Source organism: Sciurus vulgaris, assembly GCF_902686455.1.
Source record: "Sciurus vulgaris genome assembly, chromosome: 15".
Lineage (NCBI taxonomy): Eukaryota > Metazoa > Chordata > Mammalia > Rodentia > Sciuridae > Sciurus > Sciurus vulgaris.
This window is the reverse complement of record NC_136476.1, coordinates 4340183-4361407: the sequence shown is the minus strand read 5'-3', so window position 1 is coordinate 4361407 and position 21225 is coordinate 4340183. Positions and strand designations below refer to the sequence as shown.

Here is a 21225-nt window from a genome sequence, read left to right as displayed (position 1 = left end):
AAAGGAGAAAAAAACAAGGGAAAAAAATCTACACTACAACAGTCTTATAGTGTTCAAACCTCCCAGTGTTCAGTAGTCTGATGCATGAGAGGTACCTGACAATGAACTTCCAGTCTCCAGCAGGGGTCTCAGGATGGGATTTGCCCCACCTAAAGATGGGAGCTACCCCTTCCAGGATAATCCAAGATGGCTATTCTGGCTTCTGAATGTGTTGGCAAATGGGGAGCTGCAGCTCAGGGTGTGGGCATGGCCAGCCAAGGTCCTGGAGGCAGGTGTGATCTGTCTGATTCAGAGGTCCTGCAGGTCCTGGCTGTTGTCTCAAAATGGTGGCAGCCCCGTGTAACCAAACCTGCAGATACTGTGACAGTGGACTTCCAGGCAACAGCAGGCAGTTGGCGATGCACTGGCAGTCTGCGGTCAGTCTGCTGGCTACCAGTGGACAACTGGCAGGTGGACCTCGGATGGTGGGTGATGGGTAGGTGAAAGGCAGGTGATGGGCAGGCAAGAGGCAGGCAAATGGAGGATGATAGGCTCCAGTCAGTAAACTTTGGATTTCTTTTATGGTCCTTTGTGACCTAAACTTTCCTATTCTTGTCTCAAACATCCCTCATATCAGCACTAATTCATTCAGTCATTCAGCGGATACTTATTCTGAGTTTCCAGTGTAGCAGGTCTATTACTAAACTGCTAACTGTTCCCTGAACATATGATGTTGTCTCCCACTTCTTAGACTTTGCAATGGGGTTTTCTGATTGAAATACTGTAATTCTTATTCCTGTACCCTTCTAAGGCCAACACAAGGGGGAGAGGAAGCTTTATCACATCCCTAAAAGTTATACCCTACCACAACCTTTGTATTCCTCTTTATGTTAGGAGCCCCATAAGAGTAGAAACCTGGTGGTTTACTTACTGGTATGTCACTACTGTGCCAGATTTATTGTTTGCATTCAAGTGTTTATTAAATGAACAGACCCCAGTGTAACTGTCTGTTCATTTGTCTGTCTTTTCTCAACATGATGTATGCCCCTTGATGCATGGGTCTGTGGTTTATTCAACTTTGTTTCTTTTAGCATTTAGCTCTTACATAAAACCTAGCACACAAAAATGTGTTTAATAAATTAATTTTGTCAGTATTACCATTAATCTTTAAGATACGTAACACTGAGAAATACACAGAAAGTATCCCGATGACAGAGACATGAGGTGCTGAAGGTTGTCGCTGTTTCACTTAAATAGGAAAAATACTTATGAAAGACATAAAACCACAGACTATAAGTGTCAAATGACCTACTGAGCTCTATGCTTTCACTACCCTTAACTTAGAAATAAAATGGAAATAATTCTTAAAGAATTAAATAATCAGCTAAAATTTTAACAATAACAATAAAAGGTGAATTTCCTATTCATTAAATTGGTTTGTATAGGTAAGTACCATATAAGTTTCTTGATTCATGACATATTTCTAACCTGAATTTATTCTCCACTAAAAATAAACCAGGATTGGGGATGGGGTTGTGGTTCAGTGGTGGAGTGCTTGCCTAGCACATGTGAGGCACCAGGAGCAAGCCTCAGCAGCACATAAAATTAATTAATTAATTAAATAAAGGTGTTGTGTCTGTCTACCACTAAAAATATTTTAAGAAAATAAACCAGGATCAACATACAAAACTAAGTTGTATTTCTTAACAGTAATAATGAACAGCCCAAGAGATTAGGAGAACAGTTTCACTTATAATAATGTCAAAAAGAATTAAATATTTACCAGTAAATTTAGCCAAAGAAGTATAAGACATGTACACTTAAAACTACAAAACATCTTAAAAGAATGTAAAAACACACAACATTCATGGACTGGAAAACATGATATGGTTAAGATGACAATACTTCCAAAATTGATCTATAGATTCAATGCAAATTCTATCAAAATTCCAATTTTTTTAATACAATGGATGACTGATTCTAAAATTCATGTGGAAAGTCAAGGGACCCAAAATAACCAAAATAATATTGAAAAAGAACAAAGTTTATGGATTTGCATTTCCTACTTCAAAATTTACTGCAAAGCTACAGTTATCAAGACAAGGTGGGGGACAGAAAGATAGTAGAATGAGACAGTATTACCCTATGTATATGTATGTACATGAATGGTGTGAATCTACATTATGTACAACCATAGAAATGAAAAGGTGTACCCCATTTGTATGCAATGAATCAAAATGTAGTCTGTAAAAATAAAAAAGATTTTAATAAAATAAAAAAAGAAAGTGAAACCCAGTGAAAGAAAATATTTGTGAGTCATATATCTGTAAAGAGAATTGTATCTAGAATATATAAATAATTATTAAAATACAAGGTATGGTGGTGCACACCTGTAATCCCAGTGACTTGGGAGGCTGATGCAGGAGGATCACAGGTTGAGATCACAAGATTGAGGCCAGTCTCAGCAACTTAGGGAGACCCTCAGCAACTTAGCAAGACAAGCTCAAACTTAAAAATAAAAAAAAACTGAGGACATAGTTCAGAGGTAAAGTGCCCCTGAGATTAATTCCCAGTAACCCCCTAAAACAAACAAACAAACAAACAAAATTTTTAACAGTGCAAAAATGAAGAGACAAATTGTTCAATTTAAAATGAGTAAAGGTACTTCAGCTTTGTTTTATTCCCCTTTCATATTGTTGCCTGTGTTGTAATTCAACACATGGTGCTGGATATTTACATGCAAAAGCATACCATTTCTGATGTATAAAATTGTTCATCTTGTAAATATCTTAAAAAGAGTTCAATTGTAAACTATTGTGACTGTTTAAAAAATAAATAAAATGACTGAAGGATTTGAAAAGACATTTCTCCAATGATACACAAATGACCATAATAACTAATAATGTTAGTTATTAGGAAAAAATTAACTTAAAATGCAATAATGTGCTCTAGCATCGCTATAATTGTAAAAAGACAGACAATAACAGGTATTGGCAAGGATGTAGAAAAGCTGGGACCCCTCATACATTGTTGTCAGGAGAGTAAAATAGTGCAGCTGTTATGGAAAAGAGTTTGGTTTGGCAGTCCCCCTAAAAGTTACACATTCAGTTACCACATGACTCAGAAATTCCACTCCTACTGTATAATTAAGAGAATTGAAAACTTGTTCACATAAAAGCTTGTACATAAATGTTCATAGCATACTACATGCTATAGTGTTGTTATTGGTAATAACCAAAAAGTAGAAATAATTCAAATTTTCAGTGGTTCATGAAATGGATAAAGTGTGGCTTATACATGGCTTATACATGGAGTATTATTTAACCATAAAAAAGAATGAAATACTGTTACATGAACTTTAAAAACATGCTGAGTGAAGAAGCCAGACACATTTGTTTGAAATGCTAAAAAAGGCAAATCTGTAGAGACAGAAAGTAGATTAGCGATTGTTAGGGATGAGTTTCTTTTCAGAGTTATGAAAATGTTCTGATATTAGTATGTATTACACAATATAGTGAATATACTAAAAACTACCTAATTGAACACCTTAAGATGGTAAATTTTGTGCAAGGTCCTAGATTCAGCCCCCAGCATCTCACACATATACACGCACACACACACAGAATGGTAAATTATATAAATATATATATATACATACATATATATAATTATATTCAGGGTTGTTATTTCTGAACTCTATCTGCAAAATAAAAGGTTGATGGAAAACAGCAGGAAAATGCCTATAAGTTAAAAAATCTATAGAAATTCCCATCTCTGGTTTATAGATGCCATTTTGTGATGTTTTCAGAAAATAAGTTCCTTGAACTACCTGCTTGCTAATCCTTTGGGAAGAGGCCCACATTCTTTCCCATATGAGAACTACAGTCCAGGTCACTAGCCCTGTTCCTGAAGAGTCCAGGTTTGCTCTGGTCTGGTCAATTAAACTCACACAATTGGGTCCTTACATCTAACTTCCTTTCTCATGGGAGATAGACAATTTTCTAATAAATCTTACTAAGAGGATCTCAGTACCACTGAAGTTGACTTTCAGGAAAAGTGTATGCTAGTATTCTTTCTTTCTGATTTATTTGTTCACAATCCACTAGAATACTTCTGATTGTAGGTTCTATTACCCTTATGGTCTCGGCTTTCTCTTAGATTACTTGATCATGGGTGTTTTGATCTAAATACAGGCAAAATATTTCTTAACATTGGAAGATACTTGCAAAATAGAGGGAATGAGCTCCCCTCTGAATACATATGAAGGAGAGGCCACCATGGTAATATCAAATTTAATTCTAATATACTTCTTATATATAGTAGCTAAGAATAGCAAATGCCAAATGAAGACTATTCATCTGATCACATACCTATATTTTTTGGCACATGCCAAAAAATTTATTTATTGTTTTACCATTTCCTGGGTTGGGGGGTGGGGATAGAGTTTAAAATATTTTGTGATTACTAAATGGAAACAATTCTCTTTTAAGAAGTTTTCTAGTTACAGTTCAGTAGCTCACAAATGTAACAAGAAGAAAAGGAACAACCAAAAACTGATGGTCAAAAACCCAGTAAAAAACATATTTTTTCATTTAAGAATCAAATTATCATAAAGCAAGACTTGGGCCTATAAAAACAGATTCAGCAAGTTGTTTTTGATGTTTTGTTTTTGTTTTGTTTTGTTGGCAGCAGGGATTGAATCCAGGGGTGCTGAACCAGTGAGCCACATCTCCAGCCCTTTTTTATATTTTATTTAGAGACAGTTTCTTGGTAAGTTGCTTAGGACCTTGTAAATTACTGAGGCTGACTTTGAACTTGCAATACTCCCACCTCAGCCTCCCAAGCTGCTAGGATTAGCTACTGTGCCTGGCTAGATTCAAGTCTTTAAAATATTTTAGCAAGAGCAGAATTCACATGAAGTTTCCCTGAGAATACTGTTGTTTCTATTGTTGATAATATATTTGACTAAAACTGTGAAAATCAATTTGTTTAGAAAATGTTTTATGATATAGAGTAAGCAACTACATGTATGCCAAAGCTATCCTATTTTGTGAACCAACTCTATTGAAAACCTACTTGTGATTTCATCTTAAATATATATGATGCTTTGGTTTTATAGTGCTTTCATATTTTTATAAAACAACAGATCATTTGCCATATAGTAATTAACAATTTCCCTCTCAATTTATTAAATAACAATAAGTTGCACTATTTTTTAAATGTAAAAGAGTGATTTGTAGTTTTTGTTGTTGTTTTAAAGAAAGGCTGTTTGGTGTTTTAGGAATCATCATCATTTATTGTACTCTACTAATAAAATTATCACCTGGATCATCCCAGTCATCTAACTTGGCACTTGGAACTAAGAAAATATCCAATGAAACAGATGGACTTAGCCCTGGTCCTGGAATGGAATAATTCCGATGCTGCTCAGCTCCCCAGGTAACAGGAATTTCAAAAGGAGATTGCAACCTTAGTATAGAAATACTTTGCCCTGTTTCCATTTTCCCATCTAGAGAATACAATGCTAGAAAATAACAAAACTTTGTCAGGTTTAATACTTATAAATAATCAAAATTGTGACTCGGTCAAGTTCAGCTAACTCTTCATTCTTACTGAGTAGGATAGCGAAATGCCACTGCAGGTCACAAAAATAACATTAATTCAGCTTCTCAAGGCAGGTGGATAAATGTTGGTTTGTAATCATGAATGAAAATCTTTTCTCCACAGGGTTTTCAGCAGAAAAATTCAGGTATATTTTAGTAGAGAGGAAAATTAAGCAAAATGATTAAGGTAGAAATTGTTTTATAAAAATGAATTGTCAGGCTGGGGATATAGCTTATTGGTAGAGAGCTTGCCTTACATGCATGAGGCCCTGGTTTCTATCCCCAGCACCACAAGAAATTCTGACAATTTTGACTACAATTAAACATTTATTTTGATACACTATTCATGGCTCTTCACTAGTAAAATCACTTAGGTCCTAACTGCTTTCTTTGGTTTACACTGGGCTATTGGAATTTATCCAGAACTGCTGTTTCTTATAATTCTCTATTGAATGACTTCACAATTTCCATTTAATTTATTTACGATTGCTTTTCATGTAATCTCAAATTAATTAGTAAGAAAGGAATTAGTATAAAAAGTGGGGTGTATATTTTTGAATGGCAAATTCAGTACTAACTAGATATAACCAAAGGTTGAAGTTAAGTTTTGATCCCTTAGTCAAAGTAAAATGTATTCTCTCCAAATATTTTTGAAAACCTTTTGCTTGTTTATGGAATGCTTTCAAATAAACTTTTCTTTCCTGTTCTGTTCTCTCCTGCCTCCAGTCATCTGTCTTCTTAGAGCTATTTCAATCCTGGATTATTATGGAGAGTAAAGGGTAAGTAAGCACATGATTATACTTTGTTGTTGATAATGGCGGGGCAGGCATAAAAGTGGGTCTTTTAAAAATACAACACCTTGAGATGGGGAGATAGCTCAGCTGGTAGAGTGCTTGCCTTGCAAGCACAAGGCCCTGAATTCGATCCCCAGTACTGCAAAAAAAAAAAGAAAAAACACCTCAGGCTGGGGCATAGGTCAGTGGTATAGCATTTACCTAGCATGTCCTAGGTCCTGGGTTTGATCCCCAAAACTATCTCCCCCCAATAAATAAAACTATCGCCCCCCCAATAAATAAATATAAGGTACCTCAGATCAAATAAAGTGAATTCTAACAACATTTACTTCTTTGAACTTGAAAAATTATACTTTGTTTTATATATACTATAATAAGCTTGAAATATATGAAGTTTCCAAAAATTTCCTATTTCCAACTTTACTTACACAAGTATTAATTAATAAATGGGAGTTTTAAATGTCTAATAACTCTAATTATATATTTTTATAAAGATTTAGTTACCTACTTTTTTCTGCGGTGAACGGTTTTATCCTTGGCATAAAGGATATTGTTGCTCATTTTAACAAAGTCTACGAGATTGTTTTTTCTCTTAAACAACTGTAAAGATAACTCAACTGTTATAGAACTGTGTGCTATTGGGTGCTATACTGCTTGTCTGTAATCCCCAGTTACTAGGAAAGTTGAATCAAGAGGATCACAAGTTCAAGGCCAGCCTGGGCAACTTGGCAAGACCCTGTTTCCAAATATAACATAAAAAGGGCTGGGCCGTTGCTCAGTGGTAGGTAGAGTGCCCTCCCCCCAGGTTAAATTCCCACTACTGCAAATAAACAAATAAATAACCAGTAGTACATAATACCTAAGACTAATTCAAATTCAGTATCTTTGGGTGCAAATTATACTACTAGCATTTCAAATAGTGATAATTTGGCTGACTCACAGTGGAACTTCCTAGAAGGAAAAATATGACAAGAACTATGCAAAAACCAACATTGTTAACGTCAAGGTTTTCTGAAATTTTTCCTTACAATTTCCCTGTTCTAATTACCTCTGTATTGGGATCATGTTAGGTTCAGCATTAAGGTCACTTTAGTAAACATCAGTATTTGGTGCCTTGTATGCTGTAAACTCTAAGAGTAAGGAATATAAGCAGTGACCCCTGATGTAGGTAATACAAGGTGCATTGTTTGTAGAAAATTTAAAAACAATAAAATCCGTGTAGTCAGTTTTTATTAGCAGTAGCAAGGACAGTAATAAAATACTACTCCTTATTGGACAAAGACCTCTACTATCCCATCTTAGTAAACTATTGCCACTTTAGGTTCAAAAATACTACATGACCTGGGCTGGGGTTGTGGCCTAGCATGTGAGGCCCTGGGTTCAATCCTCAGCACCACGTACAGATAAATAAATAAAATAAAGGAATTGTGTTCATCTATAACTATATATATATATATATATATATGTAACATAACCAATGTATTTAAGATATTTATTGCAGTAGGATCTCATTTTCACCTTTATGTTCATTTTTTTAAAGTGTTCTCCAATGTCTTTTTTTTTCTTTTCTTTATTTTTTGCGGTGCTGGGGATTAGAACCCAGGGCCTTGTGCTTGCCTTGCAAGCACTCTACCAACTGAGCTATATCCCCAGCCCTTATTTACTTATTTTTTATTGTAAACAAATGGGGTACAATTTGTTTCTCTGTACATGAAGTAGAGGGATACCATTTGTGTAATCATACATTTACATAGGGTAATGGTGTTTGATTCATTCTGTTATTTTTTATGTTCAATTTTTAAAAATATAAATGTAGGGAGCATGTAATCAGTATTAATGGAGGCAGCCTACAACCTAACTTGAAATGTAAATACATAAAATGAATTTTTTTTTAAATTCCAACAAGTCAAGAGAGCAATTATAGACATGAATGACTTTCTAATTGAACCTTCAGTTACTGCCTGAGAAGTAACTGAAAGATCAAGACAAGCCATATTTGCATTTAATGTCTGGAAATTAGTGTTGTCCACAGAACTGAACCCCCACTAAGGATCTGACTCCATTATAATTCATCCTAAGACTTAATATAAGACCTTTATTTTTTCATATAAGGTATCTAATTTCAAACAAGCACCCATAACTTTATAGACCTTAAATAATGTAAATAAGACAATACTAGTGCTAGTATAGGCCATGTGTATTTGTGCTGATTCTTTGGATCCTGAAAGTTTATGAAGTTGTGAATAATTGAGGGCACCCCCCCAAAAAAGGACCCCAAAACAGCATTAACAGAAGTAATTAAGTATGAAGGCAGGATGGGAGTGTAGTTCAGTGGTAGAGTGCTTGCTTAGCCCCATCACTGCAAAACAAAAAAGAAAAGCTCCACGCAGTGGCACATGCCTGTAATCCCAGCAACTGAGGAGGCCGAGGCAGGAGGATTGCAAGTTGAAAGCCAGCTTCAGCAAACTAGCAAAACCCTCAGCAACTTAGCCAGACCCTGCCTCAAAATAAAAAGTAAAAATGGCTGGGGTATCCTTATGCTAAAATGCCCCTACGTTCAATACTCAGTACAAAAAAAGAAAAAAAAATACAAAAGCATTTTCATCAATGTTTTCACCACTTATTGTTTTCATGCTTACAGAATTCTCCAACTCTGTTATCTTTAACTGTCTAGTTAGGGAAGGAACTAATATTTTACAGAGGCAGATATTTTTCCTTTCCAATGCTGTTACAAGTAGAGAATAAAAACATAATGAACAAAAGAAGAAAAGCACAAACATTTTATATACATGCAAAAAGACAAACACAATGACAAAATGTTTAAACTGGGGGCTGAGGAGATAGCTCAGTTGGTAGAGTGCTTTCGTTGCAAGAACAAGTCCCTGGGTTTCATCCCCAGCACCGCAAAAAACAAACAAACAAACAAACAAACAAAAATGTTTAAACTAATGTGAAAAAGTGAATTAAAATCTGTTAGTAGTATACATTTGTGCATACCTATTGTTTTATTTATTTTTAAATATTTGCAATAGTGGGGATTGAAACCAGGCACTGTGCCACTGAGCTACACCCCAAAAGCCCTTTTTATTTTGAGACAGGGTCATGCTAAATTGCTGAGACTGTCCTTGAACTTGTGATCCTACTGTCTCTACCTCCTGAGTTGCTGAGATTACTGGTGTGTACCACAGTACCCAGTTATTATTAGTATATTAAAAATTTTTATTTATTTTATTTTTTGTTTATGTGTATATGAAATCTGTCATAGTATAAAAGAGATATATGTTTAACCAAAAGCAGGGGGGGAAATCATATCTTTGTTACTTAACAGTCAAATTTACATGTGCATTATCAAGTCACTGGTGGTGTGATATAACTTTTCTTGCTTTGTTAGTGAGAAAAGGTGTTTTTATTTTCATTAAAACAAATATGTGCTAATTTCTTGGGCAAGCAGGATTCTCATATCAAAATATATTCTTATATAATGAATTATTTATTAAGGCATTGTACATTAATCTTACAAGGAATTTATGATTAGAACTTTCATTAATATACATACTAATAAATATATAATTGCTATGCTTTGTTGAAGGTACTGACCTTTTGCCATAAGACTGAATATATATATATATATTATTATTATATATATTATACAAAAGGAAGACTAGTTGAAAACCCTGGTAAAAATAAAATTTCCAAGTTAATTGTAAATTAGTTGTTTGAAACTGAGCAGTTTTTCACTGGGCCAGTGTTATAAACTGTTCAGTTTCTAGGTAAGTCCACAGAAATCTACTTAACCCATAATTTAAATGAATTTTAAAGATAAAGAAACTATTCAGAGGTTTGTCTCTCTTTTCCTGTAGGAACAGTATTTAGCAATTGGACAAGGAACTCCAGTCTGTAGAGCTAGCAACTAGAAAAAGGAAGAAAGCCTTAAGTGGGTACAGAGTGACAGTTTGTCTTGGAAGAGATGGTCAGGTCACCACAAACAGAGTAAAGTTCAAAAAAGTTTGTAGCAGCATCAGATAAGGAAAAATGGAGAAGTGGGTAGGCACCTGTTAAGTCAGGATGGTTTTACTGCTGTCCCCAAATATTAATCTAAGAAACTCAACTTTGGTTTTCAAATAAAAATTTGGAAAAGAAACAAAATAATAATACCTCAGAGGTCACTAGAATGGAATGTTGACTATAATGAAAAAATACGGTGAAAAAGAACTGGTGGATAAATTTTTCTTTGACCAAAAAGGCTGCAAGGGAAATTGCAGGAAAAATTTCATTTACATATTTATAGTCCCAATGTTGTTTGGATTGACTGTTTGAAAATCCTGAAGAAGTAGACTATAGAGAAAAGTCTCAGGCTGAAGCCCATCAGATAATTAGCTAAAGATCCTTTCACTACATTGCAGGCATTCCAGAACAGCCTCCATGTGACTAGCTATGTCACAATCAGTGTTCTTTTCCTGGAAAGTGCTGAAATAAATGCTTTTATGTTATTCTATCATTGTTTCCCTCCTCCACGAAACTGCATCTTTTCTCCCAATTTTGGTAGCATAAATGAAAGACATGTTAAATGCACAGGGCAGGAGAATGATGAAAATTTACATTCCATTATATTAGCAAACCAATAATATAACACTATAAACGAACAATGCCAGAAAAAGAACAGACAGCTGTTTAAAAAGTCAAGACCAATCACTCAACTTCTGTGGGCTCTGAGAACTATAAATCTTCCTTAGTCCATAAACCTGGTAGGATGTCTTCACCCACAAACTGCATTTTGGCATAAATCTTCATCTGTGCCAAAACATATGCAGCAGGTGATGTCCTCTCTAACACAAGAAATATTTATCTGGATTCTTTAAAAACAGCAATATATTTGTATTTTACAACAATAATAATATATTTAGAATTATTGTATTATAACATGTTTATAATCTACTTTTATATTATGTAATAATATACATTTGAAGTATAACTTAGTCTATTATTAGTTTTGTTCTTCAAATATGTCTGAAAAATAAAAAACAAAATATGCCTGAAAGTTTAAGCATATTTATAAGTGGTAATATTTAAATATTATCAAGTATTGTAAAATGTGTTTATTTAATTATTGTGGAAATGTAAATAAAAACTCCCAAATATATACTATAGAAGATATATATCTCTACAGTATACAAAAATATTAAAGATTCAATCCTCCTCTTCTTCCTTTATCTGGAGGGAAGAACTAGTGAGTTTGAGCTTTACTTTTACCAAGTTAAAGAAAGGAATCTTTTTACATATCTACCATATTAAAAGGTCTATTGTTAAATGACTAAGTTTTTAAGTCACTAGGTTTCCTAGAAACTTCAATGGAATCAGCAGTCATTGATCCAACTCCAACTCCAAGACTGGAGCGTCGTAAGGATAGTTCCAAGGCAGAAATCTGACGTAATTCCTTGCGACACAATTTTACAGGTGTGACACCATAAAGCTGTCCCACATTTCCCACTGGCTGAATTTGGGATGATGGTCGACTGTGAGACTTTGTAAACTGATTTTCTTCTATTTCTGTTTTATCCTCATTGCTTAACAGTTGCCCACTAGGCGGTGCTAAAGAGCTATAAATTGGAGGTAACTCTGGGGCATCTTCCCAAAGTTTCTGGGAATTTGGTTGTGTTCTTAAACTGCTTGAAGAACAGTCTACTTCTCTTTCTCTTCCACTTAATTTCATACTTTCAGTTCTGGATGCCCATTTTAATTCTTCCGAAATCACACTTGCCTCTTCTGGGTTCAGGACTCCGTCTCCAGCATCATGATCTAAAAATAATCCCAAAACCAAAAATTCAGAGATCATTTCTTTCAAATCAGGTATTTTAATCATAATATCTTTACATAACTATATTGCTATCACTTACTACGCATGTAGTTTTTCAACCTTTTTGTATAATAATTTTTTTAGACACACAATGTGTGAGTATGAATTAGTCCACTTACAGATATCTTGCATGTGAATATAACTCAGAATTTTAATACATGGACAAAGCAGGTAAATTATCTTCTAAGGATTTTGATATTTCCTGGAAACCTTAGAGTACTCTGGGTGTCTCCAGTGTATTTCCATCCTGCCCTCTGCTTGGTTTGTTACTGGAAAATTTCAAATCCCAATGAAGTGAAATCACTTTGGAGAATACTGCCTCTGCCCCGTATCTCCAGGCACACTTCAGGAACTCGACATTAAATGTATAAAAAGCTGGTTTTGGTTGGTCCTCCCAACACTAGAACTTGACATTAAATGTATAAAAAGCTGGTTTTGGTTGGTCCTCCCAACACTAGAAGGGTTCTGCTATCCAAATGTACTCTGGGTGTGTGCCACAACTTCTACCATTGAAATGAAGAGTATACCCTCTCAGCGAGGGACACCCCACTGGAATGAGTAATTAGAAGTAAGGAAAGAGACCCAGCTATCCCACTCCTTGGTTTATACCCAAAGGACTTAAAAGTAGCATATTACAGTGATGCAGCCATGTCAATGTCCATAGCAGTTCAATTCACAATAGCTAAACTATGGAATCAACCTAAGTGCCCTTCAACAGATGAATGAAGAAAATGTGGTACACATACACAATGGAATATTACTCTTCAAAAAGAATGATATTATGGCGTTGGCTGGTAAATGGATGGAAATAGAGACTATCATGTAAGTGAAATAAGCCAATCCCAAAGAACCAAAGGCCAAATGTTCTGATATGCAGATCCAAATTCACAATAAGGGCTGGAGGGCCTAGGAAAGAATAGAATTACTTTAAATAGAGGGGAGTGAAGGGAGGGGGGAAGGGGTATAGGGGTAGGAAGGATAGTAGAATGAATCAGACATTATTACCCTATGTACATATATACTACATGACCGGTGGGATTCTACATCATGTACAACCAGAAAAAGGAGAAATTATACTCCATTTATGTATGATGTATCATAGTGCATTCTACTGTCAAGCATAACTAATTAAAACCAAAAAAAAAGAAGAGATCAAAGCTTAGAAATCCTCAAATCATAACATCTAACATCAAAGACAAAACTTGCTTAAGAGAAATCCATATAGCTACTAAACCTAATATGATGAAAAATGCCAACTTTAACATATAATGCATACTAAATATGCTATTAGTACTGTGAAGACAAAGTTGCAGCCCCCAAATCAAATCTGATCCCCAGATACGTTTTATTTGGTCTCTAATGTTAATAATTCTTGACCCAAAATTTAAAAATTATAGAGTTTCATGTAAAAATAGATTTTCAACTTTTCTACAAAAATTAGAAGAGCTAGCAATTTCTGCACAGCAATAGCAGCTGGAGAATTGCCTCTTGCCCATTTAGATGACAACTGTAAGCCCTCTAACTCAATTTGACTTCCTGATTCCTATAGGCATTCTAGCTTGTAACCTTGGGTTTAAAACATTATTGACTTTTTAGGTTTTGAAATCCCTCAAAAACAAAAACAAAAAAACTTGAACTAATAAATGACATAGATCCTCACATGGAACTGGAGCAGATAACAAGTTGATCATTGATAGTGGCTCCCAAACTTTTTTTGCACATTAGAGTTATCAGGAAGCTTTTAAAAATTCTGCTGCCCAACTCACAGTGTCTGGTGGAGAGAGGCAGGCATCTTACTTATAAAGATCATATGTGAAAGAGCAGAAATGGGCTCACTGCTGAGGTTCACTCTCAAGCTCACTTGGATTCTTCATAATAGGAAGTTTCCCACTTGCAGAATTTTACAATTGAAGAAACAAACTAGGGAAAGATTAATTTGCCCAAGGTCACACAACTAGTAAAACAAGTTAAAATTCCAGGGCCCAAGGGTATAGCTCGAAGGTAGAGCATGCTAGGCAAGTGCTAGCATGCTTTGAGGCTCAGGGTTTGATTCCCAGTACCACCAAAAAAAAAAAAAAAAAAAAAAAAAAAAAATGACAAAAAAAAGTTAGGATTTAATTATCTTATATATAGTTTGATAGTGATTTAAAAAACAGATATAGGGCTGGGAAGATAGCTCAGTTGGTAGAGTGCTTGCCTTGCAAGCACAAGGCCCTGAGTTCAATTTCCAGCACCGCAAAAAAAAAATAAAAAATAAAAAACAGATATAAAAATGGTTTTAAATACTTAAGTGGAAGTTGAAATAGAGTGTTCATATAAAATTTTATCCTCAAAGTATGTTAGAACACATTAACACCATAACAGAGGCATGACCAACAAGTGACCAAGATATTTTACTTAAAACTAATTTTTCTGCTGTTTGAAAAATTCAAAGAAGATAAATATAAATCTCATAGGCAGACAACAGAGAGACTACCATTAAAATCAGTGAACAAAAGCAGGGTGCAATAGCGCATGCCTGTAGTTCCAGCTACTCTGGAGAATGAGGCAATTAGAGTAATTACTTAAGCCACAAGTTTAAGGCCAGGTTGGACAATATAGCAAGAGTACGTCTCAAAAAAACATAAATACAAAGAAGACATTCTAGGAAACTCAGAATTTGAAATATTTAAACTGCTATATGTTACAATTCAAATAAACATTTAATGTTATAATATTAAAAGTAGTATCTTAGGATATAACAAGCTATATAAAAATAGTTTCAATATAATAGTTTTAATATATTAAGGATATAGCTTATGTTATATCCTATTTTTAAAAACATGATGAAAATAAGAAAATAATTATGCTAAAATGTAGGTAGGTTTATGGATGATTTGTTTTCTGTTTTTTTCCTGTATTTTCAAAAATTCCTATAATGATAGTATATTACTTGTTGTAGCCAAAAATAGTATTTAAAATGTTTCCAGGAAGAATGGCAAATTAACTGAAATAATATGTTCAACATTATTATCAAGACTAGACATCTTGGACAAGTTGGTCATATAGGTGTTTATCTCATTTTGCATCTCCCCAAGATTATTAACTTTACTTTAGCTTTTTGTTTCCTTAAAAGCAGAATGAGAATCAAGGTTTCTCAATCTGGGTACCACCATACCATACTGCCATTTAAATAAAAAAATGTCTAGTAGACTCAGTAGTATAAACACAGGTCATTTATAAACCAGAAGTCTAATTTCAGGTACCTCAAAATTGAAAGTGGGAAGGGGTGGGGATATAGCTCAGTTGGTAAGGACCTGGGTTCAATCCCCAGCACCAAGGGGGAAAAAAAAAAAAAATTGAAAGTAGAGGCTGGTGCTGTGGCTCAGTGGTGGAGCACTTACCTAGCAAGCCTGATGCTCTGGGTTTGATCCTCAGCACCACATAAAAATAAATAAATAAAATAAAGGTATTGTGTTCATCCATAAGTAAAAATATATATATTTAAAAAACCTGAAAGTGGGCAAGGTGTTTTTTGTTTTGTATTAGTGCTGGGGATTGAACCCAGGGCCTTGTACATGGTAAGCACCTTGTATATGATAACTTATCACTTAGCTATGAAGTGGGTGTTTTTAAAAAAAGGCTGAAATGGTTTTATGTTCATTGCTTTCTCTTCCTTACTTAATATCTGTTTATTTTAAAACTTTTTTTTTTCAGTACTGGAGACTGAATCCGGGAGTGCTCTACCTCTGAACTACATCCCCAGCCCCTTTTTAAAATTTTAAGACAGGATTTTGCTAAATTGCCCAGGTGAGCCTAGAACTTGCAATCCTCCTATCTCAGTCTTCCAGGAACCTGGGACTATAGGCATGTGCACCTAGCACTTTTTCATTTTTTGCAAGTAATCTTTCAAGTAAAAGTTTCAGCTACATATTACAGGCATTGTTTTATGTAATGAGTTGTATAAATAAGCACTTCTGTACTACTACACTAAGAATCAGAAAGTTTAGTCTCCTTGGCAGAATTTGTATGTTTTTATCACCTCTCCCTCTCTCCCTCTCCCTCCCCCTCTCTCTCTCTCTCTCTCTAGTACCAGGGACTAAACCCAGGGGTGCTAAACTATTGAAACACATTCTCAGCCCCTTTTATTTTTTATTTTGAGACAAAGTCTTGCCAAGATGCTAAAGCGGGCCTCGAACTTGTGATCCTCCTGCCTCAGCCTCCCAAACTGCTGGGATTACAGGCGTGTGCCACCACATACAGCTTGTGTCACATTTCTATTCTGAGACAAATTTTATCCTAGAATACAGGATCAAGAGTTGGAAGATGAGGGATCTTAGACTATGTTCTAATTACTGTTCTGTTCATGGGTCACTTGGCCTCTCTGTGCTTCAATTTCCTCATCGAAAAATGGGTTAATAGCTGGATTTGGTGCCACATGCCTGTAATCTCCAGCAATTCAGGAGGCTGAGGTAGGAGGACCTCAAGTTGAAGCCCAGCCTCAGGAACTTAGTGAGACCCTGTCTCAAAATAAAAAATAAAAAGGGTTGTGAATGTAGCTCAGTGGTAGAGCTCCCTGGATCCCCAATCCCACGTACCACTGGAAAAAAAATTGGTTGTTAGCAGATACTGGCGTGGCCTAACCTGAGCTGAAGGATTAAATAAAATTATTTGTGAAAATGTCTGTACATGAGAAATATTATACATAGAAGGTAGAATTAGACCTACCCTTCTAAAATATTACTGATTTTAACTCTTAAAACTATGTTAATTCTGCTTCTATTACCTATTTAGCATATATCTTTGCACATAATTTTTTCACTGAGCCCATCTTGTCTTTAAGCAATTTCATTTAAAGGTACAAATTAGGTATATTACTGAAAGGTTTTATTTTATTTTTACTTTTTAATGTTTTTATTAGTGCATTATAATTATACATAATAGTGGGGCTCATTGTGTCATATTCATATATGCCTACAACATAATTTGCTCCAATTAATTCCCCAGTATTTCCCTTTCCTCTTCTCCTCTTCCTAAAAGGTTTTAAAGCCAACTTTTCATACTTAAATTGTTAGAATACCCTCCAAAGCAAAGAGTATTTCTTTTATAAAATATAGGCATGAGGCCCTAGGTTGATCCCCAGCACTGCAAAGAGAAAAAGAAAAAGAAAAATCCCCATGAAGTATATTTATATCTAATCCAGTTGAAATTAGAAAATTCACAAATTGTTAACATTTTTACTTACAACTTTGTTATGAAAAACTTGTACAGCTATAGAAATTAATGATTTTTAAAATACCTTATTTTATAAATATTGACTCCTCCTTCATTTTGCTGACTTACAGGTATATTTTAACCATACCAATACATATTACTTCATTATACTTTTATTTTTGAGGAGTATTTTTGTCATGTTTGATCACTTCATTTATGAAGGTGCTAATTCTACATATCTATATATAGTTATGCAAGGAAACATCTTTGTTTGAACAATGGATTTATTATATTTTTTAATTTCCAGAGGCCAGGATATAAAAGACTTGATTTATCTTAGAAATACACACACTTTCACCTTTACTTTTTGTATTATCCATTGTACACATTTTTTAATGATAATCAGAAGGCTTAATTTTACTATAAAATAGGAAAATGACAACCATCTTAAATTACAGGGTTATTTTAAGGATTAAATGAATTAAGAACTACAAACACTGGCACATGACAATGAATGATTGAGGTGGCACATTCCTGAAATCCCAGTGGCTCAGGAGGCTGAGGCAGGAGGATCTCAAGTTCAAAGCCAGCCTCAAGAACTTATCAAGACCCTAAGCAACTTAGTGAGACCTTGTGTCTAAATTAAATATAAAAAGGGCTGGGGATATGGCTCAGTAGTTAAGCACCTTCAGTTCCCAGTACCAAAAAATTAAAAAAAAAAAAAAAAAAAAAAAAAAAAAAAAGAAAGAAAGAAAGAAAATTGCTTCCCACAGTTTTAAAAGGTATCATTTTAGTTTTAGTTTAGTTTATAGGGCCTGTGTTGAATCCGCAGCATTGCAAAGAAAAAAAGCCTATATAGTTTAGTTTATACAGGACTTTGCATTTTACATTTTCAAAATATTTTAGTCAGTTGCACTCCTCAACTATTAAGAAAAATAAGGAGTCTGTAGTGGCAATATTCAAACAGTTCTTGAAGTAAAATGAGTAGTTATGCAGGTAACATTTACTTTGTAATTGATAACTGTATTCAGAGATTCATGAATCCATTAAACAAAAATTAACCCCAGCATTTACACTACACAAGATTTTTTGTAGCAACCTTTATTTGGAGTTAATATATCCCTTTGAAATAATACTTCATTTGGCCATATCATACTTCTAATTTTCAAGTGTGATCTAAATATTCTCCATGATGAATACACCTTTGATTGCTAAAAAAAGTAAATTTTAAAAATGACTGTTTCCTTAACAAATATGTATGTGTTCTTTCATTCAGTCATTCACTTCTCATGGGGGTCTGTCTTACACATAGGTGAAACAATTAGTTTTGTGCAGAGAGACAAAGAGAAGTTAAATGTTTCATCCTACATAACCCAGTCACTGAAAATCAGGCATTGATTTTTCTCTAGCACTGAAAACCAATGCTAGAGAAATGGTGTTAGCATAACAAGTAACACGTCTTACGTTCTGACAATGCTAGTTGCCACTGAAATGCTTCCCGTGTCAGTTCTTTAAGTTTCTTCTTAAGATCCCTGCTGGTTTTCTTATAGAAATAAAGATCTTTTTCCAATTGCTGGATTTTATCTTCATATGTTTTGAAAGTTTCTATAATGCCTTCTCCATCTTGTTCTATAAAGCAAAAATTTGCAGTTAAACTTGGGTTTTTAATAAGCAATTCAAAATTATGTTTTAACATAGCCCCACATTATCTTTGAAGGGTCACAAGTATCTTATACACATGTATCTGTTACTTGAATGGATTTGTTTTCTGCTATACTTTGGATTTTTAGCACACATGTTTTTCAAAAGATTGAGTCCTTAATCATTTTCTCCACCCTACCAGCCACTACATGACTCAGCCTTTTTTTTGCAGTTGCTATTAATAAGACTTATCCCTAGAACAGCAGAAGTAGGTGATTCCTATAAAAAGTTCATTTTTGGAACACTGTCCATCACCTGTATTAGTATCTTAAAATTTATATCAGGAACTGTGGTCATATGGGAAGTCATAAGCCTAGGGTCCAAAGGCCAAAGAAACATACAGCCAGAAAAACCCACAAAAAAATAAAAAACATTAAAAGGGACTACAGAAAGATAAAATTATAAAAGAAAACATCACAGGAAAAGAAGAAAGTAAATAGCCAGCATAAATTCTTATTTATGTCAATATATAATTAAAGCTTCTAATTAATATTGCGAACACCTAACACTTCTAGAACAGGAAAATCCAGTATACTGACTTTCAGAAGATAAATACTTTTGGACCTACTCAGGAGACATATTTATAAAATGGTTCTCCTGGTTTGCCATTATCTTTTGTTATTATCAGCTGTTTTGTAAAATTTTATTTAAGTATATTTGTATAGATCAATCTATCTTATTTTAAAAACTACTTAATGACATCATAAATTGAATCCCCATAAAGTAGGGCTGGGATGTAGCTCAACGATAGAGCACTTGCCTAGCATGCATGAGGCCCTGGGTTCATCCCCAGCACTGCAAAAGAGAAAAAGAAAAAAAAAAAAAAATCCCCATGAAATATATTTATATCTAATCCAGTTGAAATTAGAAAATTCACAAATTGTTAACATTTTTACTTACAACTTTGTTATGAAAAACTTGTACAGCTATAGAAATGAATGATTTAACATGTTCGCATTTAATTATGGTATGAGCCTTTGGTGTGTAACCGTCATCACTTTAAAATTCTCTAAACATCACTTTTAGAGACGTAACAATGGAACTAAACTAAGGTAAGAATAGCATATTTGAATGCATTCATGGTAGGATCCTGCCAATTAACCAGTTATAGAATTAATTTAGAGGTAAGTTGCCTCAACACTTATTCAAATGTTTTCCGATTTTCTTCTTCCTTAGGTTACTTCTTCCAGATCCCTTTTGACCCATTTTCAGCTGTGGATTTGTGAGACTCAAGATCAAGCAGCCTACACTGAAGCAGTAACATTATCATCTGGCAGTGATTTTGTTGTCCTGGCAGCTGTTTGTGTACTGGCCATATGCCCAGGTAACGTGAAGCCCACTTGTTGTGATAGTTTTCTTTTCTTTTTCTTTTTGTTCTTTTTTTGTACTGGGAATTGAACCCAGAGGCACTTAGCCATTGAGCCACATTCCCCTCCCTTTTTATTTTTTATTTTGAGGTAGGTTCTCACTAAGTTGCTAAGGCCTTGCAAAGATGCTGAGGCTGGTCTTGAACTTGTGATCTTCCTGCCTCAGCCTCCTGAGTTGATGAGATTACAGGTGTGCATCACTGTGCCTGGCTATGATAGCTTTCTTTCTGCATCCAAGGTAATGGTTGAACAGATGCTCATTGAACTGTGCCCATCAATAGTAGTCTAGTTTTGACCTAGGATATAACTTTAATACATAAAATTTTACAATCAACTGAAAAGTACAAAAAATAAAACTAGGAATGTGACAGAGCCTTATCACTTTATTTGTGAAAATAATTAAAGTATCAGAGTACTATATTCCTAGGAGATAGAAAAATTTCAACTCTACACTTAAAAGCCAGAGAAAATCTCCACATTTCCACATAAAAACTAAACCAACAGCCAACAGGACTGTAGTGGTTCTTTTGTGTGTGCCCTAAAGGGGCAGGCAGAAGGGATAGCATTCAAGCACGAATAACCTCATATCAATCTTAGCTATCCAAAAACATGGTAACCAAAACATGAAAAGAGCAAAAATTTGTATAGGTAGGAACTATTTATACATTTTGGGCTTAGAAGAGAAGTTCTGTCCCATTTTCCTTCTTTCATACTCCCCTATCATCTTTATACAA

The 21225-nt window shown here is 34.5% G+C and overlaps 1 protein-coding gene and 1 long non-coding RNA gene across 5 annotated transcripts in view; one reads left to right on the top strand and one right to left on the bottom strand.

The window, feature by feature from the left end:
• Nucleotides 1-3725: 3725 nt before the first annotated feature.
• Nucleotides 3726-21220, top strand: LOC306645059. Its single transcript, XR_013759525.1, has 3 exons — nucleotides 3726-5418; nucleotides 6309-6361; nucleotides 20301-21220. It is a non-coding gene; the product is annotated as an uncharacterized lncRNA (long non-coding RNA).
• The window catches only part of KIF27 (kinesin family member 27), an 86372-nt gene continuing 73199 nt past the window's right edge, over nucleotides 8053-21225 (bottom strand). For 2 of the 4 annotated variants that reach the window (XM_079112298.1, XM_079112301.1), the window contains 2 exons: nucleotides 18888-19052; nucleotides 8054-12172 (listed from right to left, as the gene is read on the bottom strand). In XM_079112298.1, the coding sequence (XP_078968424.1) occupies nucleotides 11688-12172; nucleotides 18888-19052 (650 nt within the window). In that variant the 3' untranslated portion in view covers nucleotides 8054-11687. Of the gene's footprint in view, nucleotides 12173-18887; nucleotides 19053-21225 lie in introns of all 4 variants that reach the window. The other 2 variants (XM_079112299.1, XM_079112300.1) reach the window with 2 other exon arrangements.